This window comes from Electrophorus electricus, chromosome 25, assembly GCF_041902795.1.
Source record: "Electrophorus electricus isolate QZ-2024a chromosome 25, ASM4190279v1, whole genome shotgun sequence".
NCBI lineage: Eukaryota > Metazoa > Chordata > Actinopteri > Gymnotiformes > Gymnotidae > Electrophorus > Electrophorus electricus.
In genome coordinates, this window is record NC_137521.1 from 11,511,158 (window position 1) to 11,533,181 (window position 22,024).

A 22,024-nucleotide genomic window follows, 5' to 3' on the forward strand; every position below is an offset into this window, starting at 1 on the left:
CAGTGAATTTAAATACACTTTTCCCCCTTTTTACAGCATTTAGCTGATGCTTTTATCCAAAGCCATTTTTGAGCAATTGTTGGTTAAGGGTACTCAGAGGCCCAACACTGGTAACTTGGCAGTGGTACAGCTTGAACTGGCAACCTTCCGATTACTAGTCAAGGACCTTATCCACTCAACTACCATTAACCCCATACACACAAATGGCAGTTTTTAAAGTAAAACGTAGGATCCGAAATTAAATTCATTTGCACTGGTTTTGCTATTTGCTTTTTATTATTCTTAAATTTATAACTGATTCAAAAGCTGCATTTATTTCTGGTTGTCATTTCTTCTTAATCTAAAGGAAAGATCAATATTTCACATTTCAAAAAGTGGTACTGATAGCCTTCTGAAAGACTTGCAAAACAAAACCAATGTTAGCAAGTCATAAGCTGTAATATAACATCAACAAAAAACATGCTTCAAAGATAACACTTTGCATGTTGGATCTTAATTCTACATTTTGCAAGGTTTCTTGAATTATACTCCTAAAATATTTTTCATATCACGAAGTGGGTGAAAAAATTGCTCCCTCGTATTGTTGTTGGTATTGAGTGCATTTTTCTTTAACACTGCAGTGACCCCATACTGATATATGCCGAAATACTGACCTTAAATGATTACAACCCATCCATTCTATAGCCTGCAGCTGTGCATATCATTATCAAATGCCCCATTCACACTGCATGATCTACAGATTACAAACTCTCCCTCCACTGGTGTTTTAGACATTTGTATAAACTGGCACTTTCAAACAAAATGCACTCTGTGATGTTCTGGAACAATAAAGTTTGGCCTTGCCATTTGCTGTGAAACCAAACAACACACTGGGAATGGGGAGACCATGGTCAGCGCTCCAGAAGAAAGCACACACAGCCAGCAACGTGCTAAGCATCCGCAAGGAACACTCTTCCATAGTAAATGTTTATATGCAATAATAGTAAATGTTTATGTGTTATTACATTTATATGCAACAGCAGGAAGTGTTCAAGTGCAATAATGACAAATGTTTATATATAAACATCTATAAACAGTCATCTTAAAAACCAAAGAATATATTCTTCCCCCCACTGCGTTCAACATCCCCAGAATATTGGGTGGTCATGCAAACAAAAAATGCAGTGTGAATGTGGCATTATGGGTAATAAAATGCACATATCATTCTGCTCCTGGTTTTTTACGTGTGGCTCATATAGCCTATGTAAGTGTGCAACAGAAGTCAAGCTTTAAACAGAGCCCCCCAATAGAAGAACAACGGCTCTCTGTGAGACTGCGAGGAGCAGAGAGGGAGAGGCAGAGTGAGTGAGAAAGAAAGAGAGAGGGAAAATGGATGAAGGGAAAGAAAAGCAGGACGAGGGATAGGGATAGTGTTTAGTCTGCAAAACAGCAGCAAAACCCATAAACAGTGTATATATGCCAGTGAGAAGTTGTGCCATGCGAGAGTTGTAGAGTCGTGTCTGCAGCATGGGGAAAGTGACGGCTAGGTTGTGAAGATGTGGAGACTGGGTCCCAGAAGAAGACCGTCTCGGGGTTTGGGCCCCCAGCATGCATCACCGCACCCATCTCAGGTGATCACAGTGGGGCCCCGGCGGCTGGTCCGCTCGTGGATGTCCGAGATCTTCAGAGCAATGGCAATAAGAGGCCCCAGCACAACCTATGCAACAACGCGCAAACACAAGAAAATGGAAAAAGCTTCACCCATCAAGGTCGTCATAACAGAGGCGTGCCAATATTCCAGGAGTACCACGACAAATGTTTTTTTGATCCTGTCGCCCACGTAAGCACTCCCTATTTAGACTCCATAAAGGTAATAAATGAGGCCAAACTGTGCCTATAACACAATATTGTTCCATGTGCCTGGATGCCCTTTGATTGCTTAGTCATTCTAAGGTTGTTCTTTAATCAGTCTGGTTCATACTGGTATGATCTCTTGGCTAGTGAAGTGGTTGGGGGAGGGGGGCTGATAAAACCATCAAACAATCATACAATAGTATCAAATTTCAGTCAAATGAACAAGTAAACAATGCTCATTAAATAGACTCTGGTTATTATCAAGTAACACTAATTTGATTAATTATGTCATTTAAATAATCAGATGAAATATTTCAGAATAAAAAAAGTTTTTTTGCAAATGTCATGGTGTGCCAGTCACCCCACCCATGGGACATTCCCACTGCCACACACACACATCATGCCTGCCTTCCTCGCAGTCACCTGGTTATTAACCATGTGCACTGTGTCTAGCTTGCCTCCTCTTGTTTCTCCCGTTATTTAAAGCCCGCAGGTACACTCATCCAATACTGTGCATTGCTCGCCTACTGTGCTCAACAAGACGCCCCGAGGATTGTTGCTGCTCCGCCATGTGTCAGAACCCCGAGGCTTCTGCTAGCGATTGTCTGTGGCTTTTTTTGTTAAGCCAGCTCTGTGCTCTTTGAGAGCTTCTCTGTTCTGCTTTGGAGAGTAAAGACCCTCTTTTTCCCACCTTGCTATCTAAAACGTTTGGGTTTTTTATGGCTGTTTTGTTTGTTTGTTTTTTTGCTGGTTATAATTTTATTGCTCTTTATTTAAATTTGTATATTGTCTATATTGCATTTGTCCGGTGTGTATTTGCACAAAATAAACACTACACAAATGTTCTTTTTATTTATTATTACCAATTCATTAGTTTTAATGTTATTACTAGCAACCTTAATCATCACCCCCAAGTAATATAAGAATCCAAAACCTTTTTAATTATGCAATAAAAGAAAATGTAATTGCTGTAAACAATCCCACTGAGAACTCTGTAATGGAACTATATATATATATATATATATATATATATATATATATATATATATATATATATATATATATATATATATATTAGTTATACATAATAGTTATATATATATAGTTCCATATATATATATTAGTTATACATAATGTAAAAAATGAGCTCCAGTTAAAATAATGATAATTGCTTCTGTGAAGAAATGAAGACAATACTACATCAATAACAGCTTCAATAAATGGACTTATGAACAATTGATAGTGTCTTGTTATAAAAGATTTCTTGTCATTACTCGTTAAAGGACATGCTGCGTGCTTTCATTGCTAATGTTGCAATGGTAGTAATAAAAGGTCCATTACTCCATTATTTATGGCTAAAGATTGATCAATGCCACTTATATAAGGTCTCTTAAAGGGGTGCAACACCATAGCAACCATACACTGTATTAAATATATATATATATAGTTTACTCTTGTAAAATATGTTAGAAGTACAATGATATCAGGTTGCTTTGATTGTTGTTAAGTAAATTACTTCATTTATAGAAAATGCATATACCTGGTCATTGTAAGTCTTTGCATAGTAGAATCTATAAATATATAAAGTGACAGTGAGACACAACTGAATTTCAGTTCTCCTGAGTTCTGCATTTGAAGTCAGGAAGCAAAACAAGTTTAACCTGGGACGGAAGAGAGCTGTTGCAGAATAGATTAGTTTTGGCAAATCTGTATGCCACCAATCAGAGAGAGAGCACTAAAGGCTTCCTGTGTTCTCCCTGTAAATTCCATCCATCACAGAAATATAAACAAACACCCTCATGTTTAAAATGTCTTCTGTCATACCCAGAGAGGAAGGAAGTGCCAGCAAGCACAGGTTTTGGCAACACAGTCAACAGAACATCAAGGGGGTACTGATAAAAATTATGACACTTTAGCCTAGGTCTGAAGAAATGTGCTGAATAATTAGAAAACTACCATAAAGATAAAACAAGTCCAAATAACAACATCATTTTGATGTAAAATTGGCATGTGCCCAATTTGTCTGGACACTCACATCCTCTGTGTGTGTGTGTGTGTGTGTGTGTGTGTGTGTGTTTGTGTTTGTGTGTGTGGTGATAGGAGAGGCCATTACCTGCGTTTCCCTGCTGTGTCTTTCTGGATCTCTCTCGTAACTCTCAGCGTAAATACGGATAGTGGCTCCCACTCCGACCCCAGAACCACTCAGCCGGAATATGATGCGGGACGAGTCTGTGAACACGATCCTTAGTCCCTGGAGGTTAAAATAACAGCAGATGCCATCAGAGGCTATTCCACCAGGAACAGCAACAACATGAAAACCTATAGCCAAGAACGTGACAGGGGTCTAGTTACTAAATGCATCAGCCAGGACGTAAAGGTGGCAGGTTTGATCACTTCAGGACTTTTGGAGACGTACTCATCCAACACAAACATCAAATCTATGCTTCTTTACCTTTAATGGCTATAAGTTTCTGGTGACAAAGAAAAAGGCATCTAATTTTAAATCTTTTTTTTTTTATCACGGACATTTATGTGGTTGGGGTAATTCTCCACTAGATGTCACTAATAGAGAGTCGGCAGATACTGCCGACACAGATGTGAGAATTAGTGAGCATGTGAGGGTGTTTGTATGTTTGAGCGCTTGAGTGAGGGCCCATCCAAGCGGGTGAGTTTGAAAGACAGAGAAGACCGAGCGGGCCGTGAATTCTGATTCTGGGCAGCGTGAAGATCGCCTCAGGCCTCTCTGTTCATTCCTTGTCACCACAGTGTCATTAACCATCTCCCAGCAGGGTGTGTGTGTGTGTGTGTGTGTGTGTGTGTGTGTGTATGTGTGTGTGTGTGTGTGTGTGTGTGTGTGAATGTCTCTGACAGCTGAGGGCCTCTCTGCAGCCCCCTGCGTCTCCCCACTGACAGTCTGTGCCAAGAGGTTGGGACAGCTGACACAGTCCGGCCTGGAGTGGAATGTCTGTTGCCGTAATACATGTTGGGGTGTTGAGATGCCGCCTGCACATTTGGACCGGATGGCCAATCTGCTGTGTGTGTGTGTGTGTGTGTTTGCGTGTGTGTGTGTGTGTGTGTGTGTGTGTGTGTGTGTGTGTATGATTCACAGGTCACGGGCACATTATTGTGTAACCAATGTCAACACTTTATCAACCAGTGAACTTAACCCAGCACAACATTCAGTAGGCAGATCTGCATTCAGAGTGCAACACATGCCTACATCCCTCAAGGTGTTTGTTTCTGTCCCAGAAGACTTTAGCAGACATTGCTAGGTGAGCCTGTGCAGTGCTGAAATGGGGTGGTGTAGGGCCAGAGGTCAGGGGTCAGGGATTAAGGGTCAGGGGTCAGAAGTTGAGGGCTTGGAAAGTGTAAAGTGTAGATGAAATATAAGAGTTACTAGTCTGTGGTGACAGAGCAAGGGAATGAATGAGTGAACATTCATTCATAGACACACATGTATGTGTGTGTGTGTGTATGTGCATCTGTCTGTGTGCCTGTGTGTTTCGTTGTGTGTGTGCGCGCATGCAAGCGCATATGTGTGTGTGTGACAGAGAGAACTATTAGTTGTCAGATGTCAAAGGAAAGGGTGGGAAATTCCAAAAATTCCTGGATGAAACAAAGGGAGTCAGCTGGGTAAACTCAAACATGGGGTGGAGTGTGTGCATGTGTGTGTGTGTGTGTGTGTGTGTGTGTGTGTGTGTGTGTGTGTGTGTGTGTGTGTGTGTGTGTGTGCGTGTATGTGTGAAATCCTGCTAGTGCTAATCCCATACTGACATATATGTGAAAGGGCCAGAAAATGACGGCTTGTCAGACATTGGGCATTTTCATTTACACATCCGTGTCTGTAGTAAATGTGTAAATGTACATTTTCTGCCTGGACTTCTTTGGGTAACGGCTTAAGAAAAACACATTCAAAAACATAATAAAGGGCACATTCCAGGGCCAAATGAATAAAATACCTTTTTAAGGATGGATTATATGACCAAAGGATATCTATGGAGGGATGAGTGAAACAGCAGCATCACAGCTCTGTCACTGACTGTACAATTAAATCTGAAAGTGTCTGTGGACAGTACAGTATGTGGAGTCTGTACAGTCTGTGGAGTCCAAAACAGTTCACCATCCACCATCTGTTCCTTATATTCATCAGCAAAGCTGAGTCTTTAATCTTTGCATGGTCAGAAGCGGCAGCCTGTGCACAGCCTCTCCCCTGTGGGTGGTCTGTGCTGGTGTAAGGAGAGAATTCTCCCTCTGAGTAGAAAACAGTTGGTTATAAACCTGTAACGCTTTACAAAACCCAGACAGCTTCTTTTTACAAGCACAGCGAAGAGCTAAAAAAAATGCATGCATCACATTTTAGTGATCTGTGAACTATCCCAGTATAAATATCCTCAAATCTCTCTCCAAAGCCCTTACCTCCAAAGCTGACCCTTCAATATGCTGCCTGAATACAAAAATATTTAATAGAGAAAAGGACTATTATTATAAAGATGTTTCCTGATTAGATAATACAACTAGTCCTTGTTGATTTTAATGCTGATTACAGAGCTCAGGACATTCACAGAGACTTTCATAGAAACAAAGATTTTTTCCTAATGCATATATTTTAGTGGAAGGTATCAGGATTAAAACTATAACACAATCACTTTGTACTGAACATTCTGGGGAGTGATTGAAGTTTTGATTGAATTAGCAATACAACATTTTATGGAGGCTGACCCATTCAAAGCGAGCTGCCACTAACCTGGTTTCGCGAAACACTGCCATCCACCGGGTCAATGTACTCAAAGTTGTCGGTTTTCTCCACGCTGTAGACATTGTTTCCCACAGCAAACTTCTGACTGATGAAGGCCTTGTCTGTGATCACCGCCTCCAGATCTCGCATGAGGTAATATGCTGCCCTGGGATCTACGCCTTCGTAATCAAACCTGGCATTTAAGATAGATAAGTACAGCAATGTCTAATAGTGCCACACATCCAATCAAAACGTCCAGCTGTCATATATTTGGAGAATACATACAGCTCATGAAATCATATTGTGAAATTCCCTTCTTCAAACATTTTTGCAACATTGAAATGGAATAAAACTTCCTGGAACTTGTGGTATTACAGAAACGGAAATAAATAATAATACTAAAATAATAAATAATAATAAAATAATAAAAACAGCTTCAGTGCATAATTTACCCAGATTTAGCAACCTATTTAGCAATCTTGGCAGAGTAAGAGCAGAAGAGCTTATTGCGTGCAGAGTGGTAGAGCTCGTGCCTTCCTGCTGTGGGAAATTTGTATGGGAACACGGAATGCATGGAATATGAGGAGCACTCAGAGGAGCGCGGGCTTCAGTGGTCCTCTCTCATGGGGAAGCAGCTAAGATAGCAGCTACAAGCAGGCAGTGAGAGAGAAGGATTCTGGTCAGAAATTGTGCTGGAGATAAGTAATGGCTTACGCTAATCAGTCCAGACAAACCTGTACAAAACTTGCACTAAACATTTTTACGAGCAAATGGGTCATGCATGCATGGTGCTGAAGGTTACCTGCAGTAGTAATTTCGGCCAAATTTGACCCAGTGGTCCTTCACTATCTCTTCAACTCCCTGCTTTCGCATGGATATGACTGACAGCCACACTAGCACCGCCCACAGGCCATCTTTTTCACGGATATGGTCCGAACCTGTGGCAGTGAACAGAGCAGCAAGGGTATTCATGTTGTTCATGTTTATTTATTTTGGTTGATTGTTTTTTATACTTTTGAAATTCAAAATCAATGGGATATTGATGTTGGAAAGTGTCTAATGATATTGAGTGTCTAACCACTATAAATAGAAATCGTAAACAGAAATAATGGTGAGGCCAAACAAATGATTGTGTGTGATTTTCATGTTGCAGTACCCATATATGGATGATCTAGAGGGGATGATTCTTCAGCTTTCTATAAATGAAGACCTTTATCTCATTCTATCTCACTTCCAGGTCTCTGTCTCTCTTTCTCTCTCTCTCTCTCTCTCTCTCTCTCTCTCTCTCTCTCTCTCTCTCTCTCTGAGTTTAACTGGTCTGTCTTCCTTTTATAGCAGAAGAATGGCCGAGCTTCGCACTGTGGCTGAGGACTACCATGTACTACAAACATAACAGCAAAAGCTGTCTGAGGTGCTGCTCGTGATGAATCAGTGTGCTGTAATAGGCAAGTGTTTTGGCAGTAATGAAGTCACAGCTCCAGAGGTTTCTTTAGACACTACAGAAGGGTTCTGTCCAGACCTGCCTACCAGACATTTAACAGACAAATAAAGGCTGTGAGTGTGCCGATGTGGTGTACCCTCCCAGGAGCCTGTAGTGATATCTCACTCACCTGTTCCAAAGCTTTCCTCTCCACAGAAGGAGCACCTGCCGGAGTCCATCAGGTTCCCAAAGAACCTCCAGCCTGCAGGAGTTTCATACAGTGCCACTTTCATGGCTTTGGCCACTCTGCAAGTAAACAGCATGTGTGATTTTTTTTTGTTGTTGTTGTTGTTTGGCCCAAATACTTTAGCATCAGCATTAATGTACAGTAAAATGCCCATTTCATACAAATATTTCATTACAGTTAAAACATGTGAATAAGAAGAAGAACAAAGGAAGAAGTAGAAAGAAGAACAAGAAGAAGAAGAAGAAGAAGATGATGATGATGATAATGATGATGATGATGATGATGATGATGATGACGATGATCTGGAGGAGGAAGAGGAACATCAGGAGTAAAAATAAATAATACAATGTCAGAGAACAAACAACTCTGGTATACTACATTGCCAGGCAAAGTGAGATATGTCCTCTTTTTCCAGAATGGACCATTTCTGTTTTACATAAAATCATTGGTCACATGCCACACACTGACCTTACGAGTTTGGACTAACACAATTATACAGGTTCAAATGTGCTATCGTAATAAGGCAAATGGAGCAGGAACAAAGCAGAATAAGCTTTTGGCTAGTGTTTACTTTGAGCCCTGGCCAGAGCTGGAGCTATTCACAAAGGAGATGCGGTGAGCTGGAGAAAAGAGGGAGGAACCAAAAAGACGGGGGGTGGGGGTGGAGGGAAGATACCAATCTACTAACAAAAACGCTGGACCTTTCTGCGGTGCAGTCACGTCAGTGGGCATGTTTCCTGCTTATATGAGTTTGTTCCAGAGAGAACCTTTAAGCATGCACCCCTTTATACAAAGAGACTGCAGATAGGCTTGTTAAACTCTTTTTACTTGCTAATTCTTTTTACTTGCTAATATATACATGACTATTTTCAGACAATGCAGTCTGGCATTATGGGTTGTGAGCAGGAGAGAGAAGCAGTAACGTAACTGAGCTTCAGATGTTTACTCCTGGCTGGAATTACTAAATAAAAGTAAAGCGCTGTTATTTGCCTGGGGTGCGGCCTGGAAAGGAAAACCTGGCATGGTGACGGCAAACTAAAATCTTGACTTGTTGACCCTTTAACTTTTTGTTAATAATTTATTCACATATCTCCAGCCAAAACAAGCGGTAAGTGTGGCCCTGCTCTTTTAGACACAAACATGTTTTGCATCTTTGATACGTGTGTGTACGTACGTGTGTATGTGTGTAAGAAAGCAAAACCTAGAAAGGGAGAGAGATGGATAGAGAAAAACAGTAGATGCAAAAAAGAAAATTAAGAGAGCCTGTGAGAAAGTATGTTTGGCTTTTTTAAAATGTCAAGAACATAACATTTGGAAAATGGCCCTCCTTCCTGGAGTTCAGCACCTGCACCAGGTAGCTGTGACCTCCCCATGGCAATAAAGCCTGATCTTCAGTTTACAACTAAAAGACAGGCACATGCGCTCAGTAACCAGGTGCCATGCTGTCATTTGGAGGGAAAAGATGTCCTAAGATGGTTCTCACTTATGCCTCAGAAATGTTTTTCAAAATATCAAAATATGTCCAAGAACATTGAAACATCTGAAAAATGAGGAAGGGAACTACAGTGGTGTTTGCTTTGGTCTCTCCCCTCAGCACAGCTGCATGAGTAAACAATCCCACCAGCCCAGTGGATGCACAGGACAGCACAACCTACAGCAGTGTTGCTGGTTATTCCAGGCATGCTGAACTATTCACTCGCAAAGGATCAAGTTTTGGTGCAGAACAGAAACTCCTCAGTGAGACATACGACCCTGTCACCTATGCTCATTCACGCTTTATCTTTGCATGTTACGTCTCTGTATTGTGTACTGTATTATGATGTTGTTAAATACTGCCAAGACTGTTTTTGGCAGGAAAATAACCTGCGTAGAGGAAAGAGACAGATGTTTCCTGTCTCCAGACTCACCCACACACCCATCTACACACACGCCAAATGTAACTTATCAAATACTAGGGGCTGCAGAGTACTGTATGCACCTAAGCATGTACTCACACACTTATTACACTTATTCACACACTTAAGCCTGAGTACACAGACAGACACACACACACACACACACACACACACACACACACACACACACATCTTCTCAAACAACAGACACAAACTTATCTCCAGCATTCTGGCGCTGCATAAACACACACAGCTAAGTGGCAGAGCGTTTAAACACCAGCTATGCTAGCGCCTGTACAGTGCCTAAAAAGGCTGTAGACAGAGAGGTCATGCTCTCACACAACATGAATCTCTGCAGACAAATTCACTTTCTGTTCCTGAAAACAAGCCCTGTGCTCTGAAACCAATGATCAGTCTCACTGGGAGTGTGCTTTATGTACTCACATTAAGCCTGAAAATAAAATGACAGATTTTTTTTTAGGCTAGGAAAAACTTGCCCAGTATCTCTTTGTGCTGCGCTGCGGCATTTTGGTTTTTTCTACATTTCAGTTTTATATATTTAAAAAAAATATTTTGTTCAACTGTTGAAATACAGAGTACAACTGTGCTAAAATTTGCTTTGATATTGCAACATCATACTCGCAAAACAACACAGTGTTATGACACTGATGAGACTGGGTGTTGACTACAAATTTCCTGATCAAGCTGCATCTATTTACTATGAATGTAATTCATTTGAATATATGAAGTATAAACTTTGGGTTGCAAACTGTGATCATACTCAGGGCCTTGGTGGGAGTCCTGTGGACACAGGTGCTCCACAGATGACTTGAATCTACTGCTGGATTAACAGCACAGCAGGAGTTAAAAGTGAAGAACCCTGGCTCCCCGGGAAAATGTAATGTCAGCTTAGAAACAAGATCTCCTTTGTGCAGGAAAATAAAAAAATAAACAAACAAATTATCCCTAGTGTATCTTGCAACACTCTTTTCTCTCATGTCTAGTATAGGAAACCCGGAGGCACTGGTCAGCTGATACAACACGTGAGAATCTCCAGAACAGAGCACATAACCACAGGATCAGGCTCTGTGTATTACTGCTTGAACATTGTGGGTCCATTTTATTACCGGGTGAGGAGCCTTTTCACTTGAAGTGCTCGATAACTTATGATGTGCTATGACGCAAAGTTTCACTCTGTGAAACTTGACAGTTTAACAGGCCAAAAGATCCTGGCAATTCTCTGTCAAACAGATTTTTTACAAAGCTCAGATGATTGTTTCAAACATGGCATAAACTAAATTCTATTTAATTTTATTTGCAAGAAAATATGTACATGTTGTAGAGTCGCATTTTGTAAAGAATGTGCATACATAATCATATTTTGAGAAACGTTGATCATATGTAGGCAACATGGCAGTAAACAAATGGTGAGTAATTAAGTGTAAAAAAATGTGTTCTATGGGAGGGCATTCTTTAACACATGGCAAGACGTGGGTGGTTTGGAATAAGATCACTTCCTATTTTACTCCCAGTGTTATTAGTGGTGTCGCATTCTTCCATTACAGCCAGTTTCCTGTCAGATCTGTGGACATGCCAAACTTTTGTGTGAGGTGGAAAAGTGGGTCAGTTATACTTAAAGGAAATAAAATATGCTGTGCCCATACACCAACAAAACTCTCATCTGAGTCACAACAAAACACATTTAAGAAAATAGTATTGGACCTCAAATCACATGTATTTAAAGCCAGGACTCTATGTGAGTATCTTTAGCGTGATGAAGCTCAGGGTTATTTTTAGCCTGGCAGTGTTGGGAGTGTGGAGATGAGCTAACTCTGTTATTCATAGAGATTGGGTCCCCACTCTACAACTACTTGACCTAGCCATTTTGCTACTCTTCTCTGATTGCTTCTACTGCCATCTGATGGATTCTACTGCCCCTCCCATTCCCTCCCACTACTGCCCTCTGACCTCCTCTAGAGCAATCACACAGTTTCCACCAGCCCCTGACTGCATTTACTACCCTCCGATTCCTTCCACTGCTCCTGACAACAGGGAACTTTATTACAGAGAGTGAACAGAACGAAGATAGGGGTGGTCTGTTAGAAAGTGTCTGTTGAGAAAAAAGGGCCCTAGGGGGTGGTTTCCACCCAAATCATTCAGCACATCAGCTATTCCAGTAAGTCTGCCACATTAGAGAGCCATTTTAAGCACTGACCTCTGGCATTACTTTAACCAACCCAGAAAGTGTTCCAGTGGGTAGGTCTACATATTCAGTCAGTAGATTAACAAATAAATAAAATTGTAAGTAAAATTGAGGATCATTGACAAAAGACCTGGGAAAAAAGCACCTTGTTAAAAATAATTGTTGTAGTATCCTGATTTGGCCAAATGACTAATTAATATTCTATTAATAAATATTGTAGTGAGCTGAACGTCTTCTTTTCTTTTTCAATCAAATCTGTTCCTTTCCTTAAGAAACATCTTACTGTCTCCCTGTATTATGACCGGTGCCTCTGGTGAGTGGGAGACTCAGACGAGTGCGAGTGAAAGATAGAGCTCAACAGCTGCTCTCCCTGGGGCTTGAGCGATGGTAGCCTCATTCTTACACCTACAAAGCCACATCCACGAACTACCGCCAGCTGTGTTGAATCGCAGGTATCGCTTAGCTAATGTCAATACTTTACCAATCTCTACCAATCGATCACATCTCCCTTCACAAGCAGTGCATGTATGTAAGATGTAAGATGTCCCAGACTCTCCAGCTGGCAATGCAGCCCACAGAGCTTCGCCTTCCCGCTTCGTGTTCTCAGACGTGGTGCTGAAATGAGGTGACTGTTGGGCATGCGTGGACGTCTGTCTCACCTGTCCAGGGCCATGCTGGTGGGCATGCTTCGGGCTAGGCCACGTATGCCCGCCTGTCTGAAATAAGGGATGCAGGACAGGTTGGCAGCCATCACTGCCAGTGAGTCAGATGGGTTCACGAAAAAGCCGTTCTGACCGAGAATCATACAGCGGTCCTGTAAACACAAGCACACGCACACAGGTAGCAGCTCATTAGTGTTATACTGCTGGTAGAACTACAAGAGCACAAATTATTTTACAATTTTGATAGAAAGTACAATCACAGAAAAAGAGAAATATGAAAAATAATTAAGTCTAGTGTGACTAAAAATGTTTATACCAGGAATTTGTGTTTATTCTTGCTAATCTTTTTTCCTGTCATTTTTATGTCATAATTTCAAAACTCTATGCAAGACACATAAAACTCACTAGAATGACAGAATAAACAGTGCTTTGGGATCAAATAACACTCAGCCACTTCAGTTAAATGGCTGGAAATCAACTAATACCTCTACTGAAAGCTAGCAATTAAGCTACAATTTGGTTTATCAGTGTTCTGTATTAATGCAATGCATACGTTTGCTTTATGAATCTTTTAGTAATTTAATTTTGAATTAATTACTAAAGTCTTTCCGTATCAGATGCTTAATAATACTCACGCCATCTGCATCAAACGCTGCTCCAAAACCAAACTCTCCACCCTTCATGGATTCCACCAACGACACCGCAAACGTGGGGTTGGGGTTGGGGTGCTGGCCCCCAAAATCCTCCAGGGGAACACAGTTAACAGCAGAGTTTGCGGGTGCCCCGAGCTCATCGCACAAGATTCTCCTGACATAGGGGCCCATCACTGATGCGACACACATCACAGGACTTCATATCAAATCCCGATAATTCATAGTGGACAAAACACGGAATGTTTATGTATACATGATCTAAGGGTGCTAGAGATGTCACAACATGTCTAGAGAAAAGGGAAAAGGAGGAAGGGCCATGCGGAAAGGCTCTGGGAAGTTCTCACCGCCATTCATCGCATCGATTCGGATCTTTAGCTGTTCTGGACCCGTCAGTAGACTCTTGATGGCACCAAAATCAAAGATCCCACGTAGCATGTTAAGGTAGATCTCAACAGAATCCACAATCTCAACTACAAAGAGAAATATGTTGTATTCCCAACAAATGACAACATTGACACCTGGCTACATCTAAATGTTTTTTTTAACACAAAATTTTAAAAAGGAAGTTTGAGAAAGCTAACCCCGAAAGGGCTTGAACTTGTTTTCCAGGTCAAAGTCCTGGCGTCCCAGGCGTGAGAGATCAATATGCAGGTCAGGACAGATGGCATACTCCTCCAGAGTGCGGCTCACCTGGTATATCCTCTCCATTACTGTATCTGGAGAAGGTCCTGCACACAAGAGTCCAAAATACTATTCAACACCTTAAAAAACAAAACCCAAAACAAAACAAAAACAGTGGTTACTTCTTCATGTACCTATGTCATGAAACAGTGGTTGATGTTAAAAGTTAGTTTATAGCAAGTTTTGGAGATGAGCATTATTCAAAAATTAAGGATATCAAAGTAAACCAACAAAGATGAAAAATGATTATTAGACTACCAATGGCAGACCATTGAGAATCTAGTGACAGTCCAAGACCAACCCAGTCTACTACCAGTCCAAGGGCAACCCAGTGTAATGGTTTCTGTAATTGTTACATAATCATTGTTCTTGTTAGATAAAAGTTTTTTTTTCCTGCCATTACTACTTCCCAACACCAGAAGTCACAGGAAGTGTGAGGTGTCTGCACCTCCTCTCACAGGAAGTATGACCTGGGCCTTCACTGTGCTCTCCTCTTGGAATGTTTTCTTTTTTTCATGGTCATTCAGAAGTATCATGTTTTTCATGCCACAAAGGCTGACATGAGAAATACATCTTTCCGAGTCATAAACCAACACATTTACTCAAGGGCGGCGCAGTATGTGAAAATAAATCTTTTTGAAACTGAAAAATGAAGTCATTTTTGTATGGCTCTAGCAGAAATCTTTAAAACCATTAGCTTCCAAAGGTCTTTTGGATCTCTTGTGTTTGTTTTGTATGGGAACATGGGCTTCTCACCTCCATTAGCAATATTGAATTTGATGCCAAAGTCTCCAGCCGGTCCCCCTGGGCTGTGACTGGCAGTGAGAATGATACCACCGATTGCTTTTATCTTCCTGATGATGCAGGAGACTGCAGGCGTGGACAGGATACCGCTGTGTCCAATCACCAGCCGTCCTATCTGCAGAACATACATCATCAGCTGTTAGAAGAGTAGTTACGAATTCAAAAACAATTATAGCTATTATTGCAGGGAAACAGTCATCATGTCAAGTTCCCACATTGTTTCACATTATTAAAAGGGACAAAACAAACATCTTGATGTATTTTTTTTGTAATACTCTCTATTTCTATATAGCAGAGAGCCAGTGGAATGGAGTGGTTGGGTTTCTGGAAGCTGTGATTCAGGGGTGCTCAGTATGGTATGCAGAAGTTATCCCAGCAGGCATAGCTGCGACAGAGGTACGCCTTGAAACCTGCAGCCTTCAGAGGTGCCAGCCACAGCTACTGCTGCATACCAGAGTGGCCAGCACATCCTCCCGAAATGTTTTGGCACTCCGACAACAGGATTAAACTGACCTGAGAAAAGCGTTTTACATAGAACATGCACACAGTTTTACACAGAGTGATGATGGTTAGGCCTGTAATGGGAGAGACCTGACCTCAGGTCAGCTGCTGCTATAAAGCACATTCTTCAAGAACTAATTTTAGTTAAGGGTCTACTCATTGATCATTTCTAGGCATGAATCATTCCAACGGAGTGCTGGTTACCACATTTCCGCACGCTGCTTAGATCACACAAGGTAGCTGACTGCAGCAGACTAGATGTCACAGCAGTTCACTGACTCATTAAGCTTTACAGGATCAGTCACTTTCTATTAGTGAATTGTCTGCCGTTTCACCCTGGCATTTTTAATGACCTAGCACACTGTCACGCCTGTGCCTCCTCTACTGCTGTTATGCTAAGCTAAACTGCTATTCATTAGATGCTTAGATTGCTGCCTTTGACTTATTGCCTGCACTGGCTAGATTCAGTCCTCAGGAGTGTGAAAAATATTCCACCAAAGCCTTTGAGCAGTGTATCCATATAAGGTCCTGGTTCTGGATACACACACTGCTCAGGAAATCATAGCTTGAATGTTACATGCCCCTGAGACTTACTGAGAGTTTACATGCGAGTGTGAGAGAGAGCAAGAGCGCGAGAGAGCGAGCGACACAAACGCTTGGTTAACATGCACAAACGCTAAGTATACTAACCATAGATATACACCAATGACAAATGAGCTTATACTGTACATGAGCTGCTATACCCAGACTACATTTGACAAATGTGTCCGCAGGCCAACAGAATGTGGTTTGAGGAGCTGGGGGCAGAGAGTACAGAACAGCTTGGCTCTGGGCCATCTCTCTGGGCTTTCCCCACCACTGGCCTGAGCAAGGGAGGCTCACTCGCGGGAAGCAGCGTGTAGGCAGGACAGCACTGGGGAGGCATGGCACTGCTGATAACACATGGCGCTCTTAGCTGAAGAGAAATATGTACATCACACTCCCAGAACTGTTTCCCATGATGTGATCATTGTTAGTGATGTAAGTTCTGCTGTCAAATGGAAGATTAAAGTTGTGTTATGTTCCCATTTTCTGTGCTGTTCACTAATGGGCTGAAGAAAACCCCAAAAAGCCTAATACAGGCAAGTGGACTTTCTCTGTCCGCTGGTCTTCCATCAAACCTGTCTTACGCAGCAACGAGGCTGTATACTTATGAATCTCAGGATAAAGTCATATACTGTTAAGATATGGCATCTGAAAGCACTGAAGAGACGAAAATACCAAGCATAAAATATTGGCGTAAACATTTTCATTTCATTTCAAAATATGGCCTACGTTACACCTCTGGCACTTAGAGTTACACCTATGGCATTAAATTGCAGGAAAGAAATGATTAACTCCCTTAAATGAATGGAACATATGTCATGCATTGTGACTAATGACATTATTTATGTGTGGTAGACACCCTAACAAAACAATGGCAGCAAACAGTGGGAAGAGGGCAAACAGTGGTAAAGAAAATAAAATGTCCACAGGGGATCTGAAAGGAATCTGAAAGGTTTTAGGAATCATGTCAAATTGGGATAGCACAAAAAGTGTCTCATTTACATCTAGCAAAGAGAAAGTTCCTAATAAATGAACAGATTAGTAAGTGTTCGTTAAACACACGCTAAACGCGCATAGATGCTCAGCAATGCTTTGACAGATTTACAGATCAGAGTTGGCCAAGTAGTAGCCCGAATATGCGAGTGTTAGGACCACGACGAAGTGCCACCGCCACTTTCAAATCTACGAGGCGATGTAATGCTTTAGGCATCCTGATATTTGGGGGGTAATAAATTCATTTTTTTCGTCCTCATCATTAACATCTTCTTACCCCATTGGCAGCCGCCATCTGTACGATAACCTCGATCGCGGCTCGGCTGAAGTATCTCCCATCGCTGCCAACAACCATGGTACATCCTTGACGGTCCCTCAAGTCGATGGAGGACAGAACACTTTGAATATAATTCTGTAAATAGTTCTTTTTGCTCTCAAAAACAGAAGTCTTCTTTCGCAGCCCGTTAGTGCCGGGCCTCTGGTCATCAAAGGGGGTCGTTTGAATAGTTAAGACGGGTATAGGGTTGGTCTCCATGATCTCCGAGACGCTCCGGAACGCGTCAAAGTTGTGTCCTCGTCCTAAGAAAACTGCTGGAGGCTACTTGGATGATGAGGGAGTGCTGCAGGACGTATCCCAAGCTCTGGAAGCTCCAATTTCCCGCGGGTTCCTGCTGAACGAGTGCGTTTATGCGCTAACTCGGCTGCGGTGCGTCCTAGACATAGGAGAGACGTGGACTGGGATGATGCGCTACTGTCCCGTGACAGCTGTGTGGAAAACTTCACCTAAATACAAAACACTTGCATACACGCGTGTACTGTTGTATATAAGAATATGTTTGTTTGTTGTTTTTAATCTAAGTCTTTAATAAAACAAGAAAACCGATCTCAAGGTCCGGTGTCACGCGCCCGTTTTCTCCAGCTGTTACCGGGACAATCTGCTAAAAGAAACATAAGGGAGGGTCACAAAACTCATTCAAGCAGCGTCGGTGGCGGATAAAAATAGCGCATGGTGCGCGAGGATGGATAATACGGTGCGACGCTTTGAAACCCGACGCCTCTAGTGCCCACCGCGCACCCGCTGGCTCTGGCACGTGTGCTGTGGTGCACAGCAATCACCTGGCACTCTCTAGAATAAATGACAAAACATTATGAGAAAATAACCAGACAGGTTATTTAAATTGCCTTTTTTTGAGAGGCCAAATACTTTAATACATATTTTATATATTGAGTATACATTTTAAAATATTAGAGCTTACTTTGGCATCAAATAGCTAAACGTATTAAAAATAAATGTATACTGTTCTCTCTTTGCAAATACGCTTTACAAATATAAACAAAAACTTACAAACCAAACCGTAAGTTCTTTGTATTACACTAAAGGAGTAAAAAAAAAAAAAATTCAATGTTTTGTAAATGCGTGTCTGTTCAATACATGTACAAGCTCATACGCCCTCTTGTGGCTATTTCTTTAATTCTCGCGAACACTTGAAATACCATTTAAAACTGCTTAAGAAATTGAATAATTGTGTTGGTTTTCATAATTTCAGAAAATGTTCTCTTTCCTGTTTTCACCCTAGCACGGGTTATACCTATAAAGTCTCACAAAAAAAAACTTTTAAAAACATTTTTAGAAAACTAAAAACGTTTTATTTTTATGAGAACTTTATTTTTTTGTTGCGATATAAAAACACACATCTCTTAGGAGAAAGCAATTAAATTTGTAAAACGCAGTTACAAAGCAACCCAAAATCACTTTTGACATTACACTGATTTTTTTTAACAATCACATTTATTGGGATGGAACACTAAATAGACATTGAATGGCACAATTTTAAACATTATAATGAAACACGTTACACACATATAAAAGCTATATTTATATATTAACATTAGGCTATATACATTTGCATTAAAACTATGAATTATTTACATATTGCGCATTTGGAATGCACTGTAAAACATGGACAGCTGTCCGCAATGACGTGCAATTAAAAAAAAAGTTATTCTAGATACAAATTTATAGACGTTCAACAGTTCGGATAGGCTATTTGTAAGCTTTCTGAAAATGGCACTGTGGTCAAAGCAAAAGGAGACCTTGCCACTGGTAGGAAATTTGGAACCACACAAGATGGTAGTGGTGGAAAGAGGCGACCGTATTCGACTGGCAGTTGATGGACAGAGTTTTTGTTTACGGAAATGGTCGATTTTGCCATGATACTGTCAATACTAAAAGCAAACTTTTGCGTCTCACGGTCTGGCCTTTGCTCGGGAAGGCTGAGGCGCGTCTGGTGACGAAATCCTTGGCCTTCGGGGACCTTAGCTACACTCTGAAGCTGAAAATACGGTGATGGCACGACGACGGCGTCTTGGACGGGCATGTATCCAAGGTGCGTAGCCTGCGTCACCATTTGTCCAGACACGCAGTAAGGTCTCCCGTAAGATCGGTAACTAATATTTGGGTAAAGCAAGAGTCCATCTTTGGAATATTCCGGTTGGTTCCTTTTAAATCTCTTTCTTCTGCGCAGAAAACTGCCGTTGTCAAACATGTCTTCGGAGGCAGGGTCAAGCGACCAGTAGTTTCCTTTACCTGGATTGCCTGGTTCTCTTGGAATCTTGATGAAACAGTCGTTGAGTGATAAGTTATGTCTGATTGAGTTCTGCCAAGCCGGAAATTTTTCCTTATAATAAGGGAACTTGTTGCTGATAAAGTCACAAATGCCACTCAGGGTGAGTTTCTTCATAGGGCTCTGAAGGATTGCCATGGTGATGAGGGCAATGTAAGAATACGGAGGCTTGACGGAACCGTTTTGTTGCCGATGTGGTGTAGGGGCCTTTTCGCAAAAACTACTCTCGCTCTCACCAGAAGAGTCAACTTCGGAGCTGTCTGCCTCCGCGCCGGACTCAGCCGACATGGCGTCCCGACAAGATGGGAAAAAATCTGTTCTATTCCCAGTTAAATCTCCCCTGACGATATCTATCTCTTCATCAGGGGAGACGCCTTTGCGACGAGTTGCTTCATCCATAGACAGGATCATAATTTCTGACCCCAGAGTTGGGCACTGGTTTTACTTCACAACTCGAAGCGACGTTCAAAGAAAGTATCTTGTGTGCGTGTGGTCTTCGGGCAGCTTGTTTGCAAGTCTGCCAGGACTGTGGAAATGAGGGCTATTTATGAGGGTCCACGCACCCCGTCTTGGTCAAATGATGGCCAGACCAATAGGAGTGAAGAGTCCCCACAGGGAATCACAGCGTTTACGCAGGTGTGGGGGCTCTTGGTCAATACTGTAGTCTCATACAAAATGCAAATTATTGTTTTTCGAAGGAATAATAATAATAATAATTTCAATTTATATAGCGCTTTTCACAGACACAATGCCGCTTTACAATGACAGTGATGGAGGAGAGAAGAAAAAAATAGCGTCTTTCAATTTTTTAACATGACTGTGCACGGGGGAAAGGGTTAAATTAACATGATTTCAGTTATCAGGTAGTTTTGCAATTAATGTTCACGGTTAAACAAAAAGAAACTACAGCTACATCACCTCAACATTAACAAACCGGAGGCTAATTTAAATTGGCCTTCCCAGTCCAAATGAAAAACGTATAAGCGCGTAAGGAGTAGCCTAATCAGCCCAGACCTTATTAGAGGCTTGTGTTTCATTGCAGTCGAACAGATCTAAACGCAATGTTGGGCCGTCGTTCAGTTAACCCATTAACAAATCAACGACGGGCCAGGGGCTGGGAGCAGGGAAGCACACAAAGAAAAACTGTGGCTAACAAATCCTGATCTATTGTGCATTAATAAGCCTAAATAAATATTTAATATCTCTTCTAAATTCAAATGACGCTCGGAGTATTACACATGAAAAACATCTGTATAAAATGTATATATATTTATCTAGGCTCATAAATGTATCCATATAACACTCATCTATATATTAATATAATTTAGATAATATTTCCAAACGACTTAAAACAACTTTCGGCCTACTTCTTCAGAAGCAGTGGCGCTGTGGGAGATGAATGAGTTGGTGAGCTTTCACACCACGCCCAAGTCCGGATTAAAACGCGTAGCTTTTCCGCGAGACCCCCCGGGGTTCGTTTAGCTTGCCACCTGAAAATATCCGCAGGCGGTACGACCATGAAAATGACCGTGGCAGGGCTCCCTGCTTGGACCCAAGAATAGGTGTTTGCAGGCCAGTAAACGAGCCTATCAACATTAGAATCGAGTAGGAAACGTCGCAGCTGCACCGCGCGTTTAGCGCCATGGGCCATGGCGTAGTTTTATTAGGCTGGTATAAATGACCTCAACTGTCCTCAAAGCAAACGTCTTGTGCGCGGGTGCGTGTTAAACTGGCCGACACCGATCTGAGTTGCAAATGAAGGAGACGGAAGTGCCCGTCTAGTTTCTCACCTGCGGGAGTCTTCGGAGCTCAATGTGAATTTATGATCCTACTCAAATTAAGTATGTAAACGGAATGGTCTACTTTGAAACGACTTGGAGTGACTATCAAACGATGACTCCTTCCATGAAACATGAAAAGAACAAAAGTTATACGGGAATGCAGAGTCTCAAACTGCATGTTCAGTAAACCATTTCACATCAGCAGCTCCAGTGCGACAGAACCTGGTGTGAGGCGGTTACTTTCAATCCCCATTTCATATTGTTCATGACACATTAAAGCTCTCCACTGAAACATGTTAATATTTTCAAGTATTAAATACTAGATGTTGAGGAGTGTATTAAGAAATTAAGGAATTCAAACGGAGTATACCACACAGAAAATAAACACGTTAGAGAAATCACCCAAC

General features: G+C 41.6%; 2 protein-coding genes across 3 annotated transcripts; both read right to left on the reverse strand.

Moving 5' to 3' along the window:
• Positions 1–257: 257 nt before the first annotated feature.
• pgm5 (phosphoglucomutase 5) lies at positions 258–18,205 on the reverse strand. Of its 2 annotated transcripts, none has more exons than XM_027014387.3 (11): positions 17,490–18,197; positions 15,086–15,248; positions 14,230–14,376; positions 13,993–14,118; positions 13,631–13,821; positions 12,993–13,147; positions 8,179–8,294; positions 7,371–7,506; positions 6,578–6,761; positions 3,947–4,084; positions 258–1,696 (listed from the first exon to the last, which is right to left on the reverse strand). In XM_027014387.3, the coding sequence occupies exons 1-11, from the start codon at positions 17,745–17,747 to the stop codon at positions 1,607–1,609; spliced, it is 1,704 nt and encodes a 567-aa protein (XP_026870188.2). In that variant the 5' UTR covers positions 17,748–18,197; the 3' UTR covers positions 258–1,606. The 2 variants fall into 2 exon arrangements, 1 of the variants encoding a protein (XP_026870188.2); XR_014119907.1 differs by lacking the exon at positions 258–1,696 and adding an exon at positions 5,793–6,084 and having other exon boundaries at positions 17,490–18,205.
• An 839-nt stretch (positions 18,206–19,044) lies between these two features.
• foxd5 (forkhead box D5) lies at positions 19,045–21,913 on the reverse strand. The gene has a single exon (XM_027014394.2). The coding sequence runs from the start codon at positions 20,245–20,247 to the stop codon at positions 19,240–19,242; it is 1,008 nt and encodes a 335-aa protein (XP_026870195.1). The 5' UTR covers positions 20,248–21,913; the 3' UTR covers positions 19,045–19,239.
• Between the last annotated feature and the right edge of the window lie 111 nt (positions 21,914–22,024).

Bases quoted from the DNA above. Each gene is read 5' to 3' on its own strand.
- pgm5 (XM_027014387.3), bottom strand. From the start codon at position 17,747: ATGGAGACCAACCCTATACCCGTCTTAACTATTCAAACGACCCCCTTT. The intron at 14,119-14,229 runs GTTAGCTTTCTC...TTCTCTTTGTAG, and splicing joins CAAGTTCAAGCCCTTTCGGG to TTGAGATTGTGGATTCTGTT. The intron at 1,697-3,946 runs GTAATGGCCTCT...GTTGTTGCATAG, and splicing joins GACACAGCAGGGAAACGCAG to GTTGTGCTGGGGCCTCTTAT.
- foxd5 (XM_027014394.2), bottom strand. From the start codon at position 20,247: ATGATCCTGTCTATGGATGAAGCAACTCGTCGCAAAGGCGTCTCCCCT.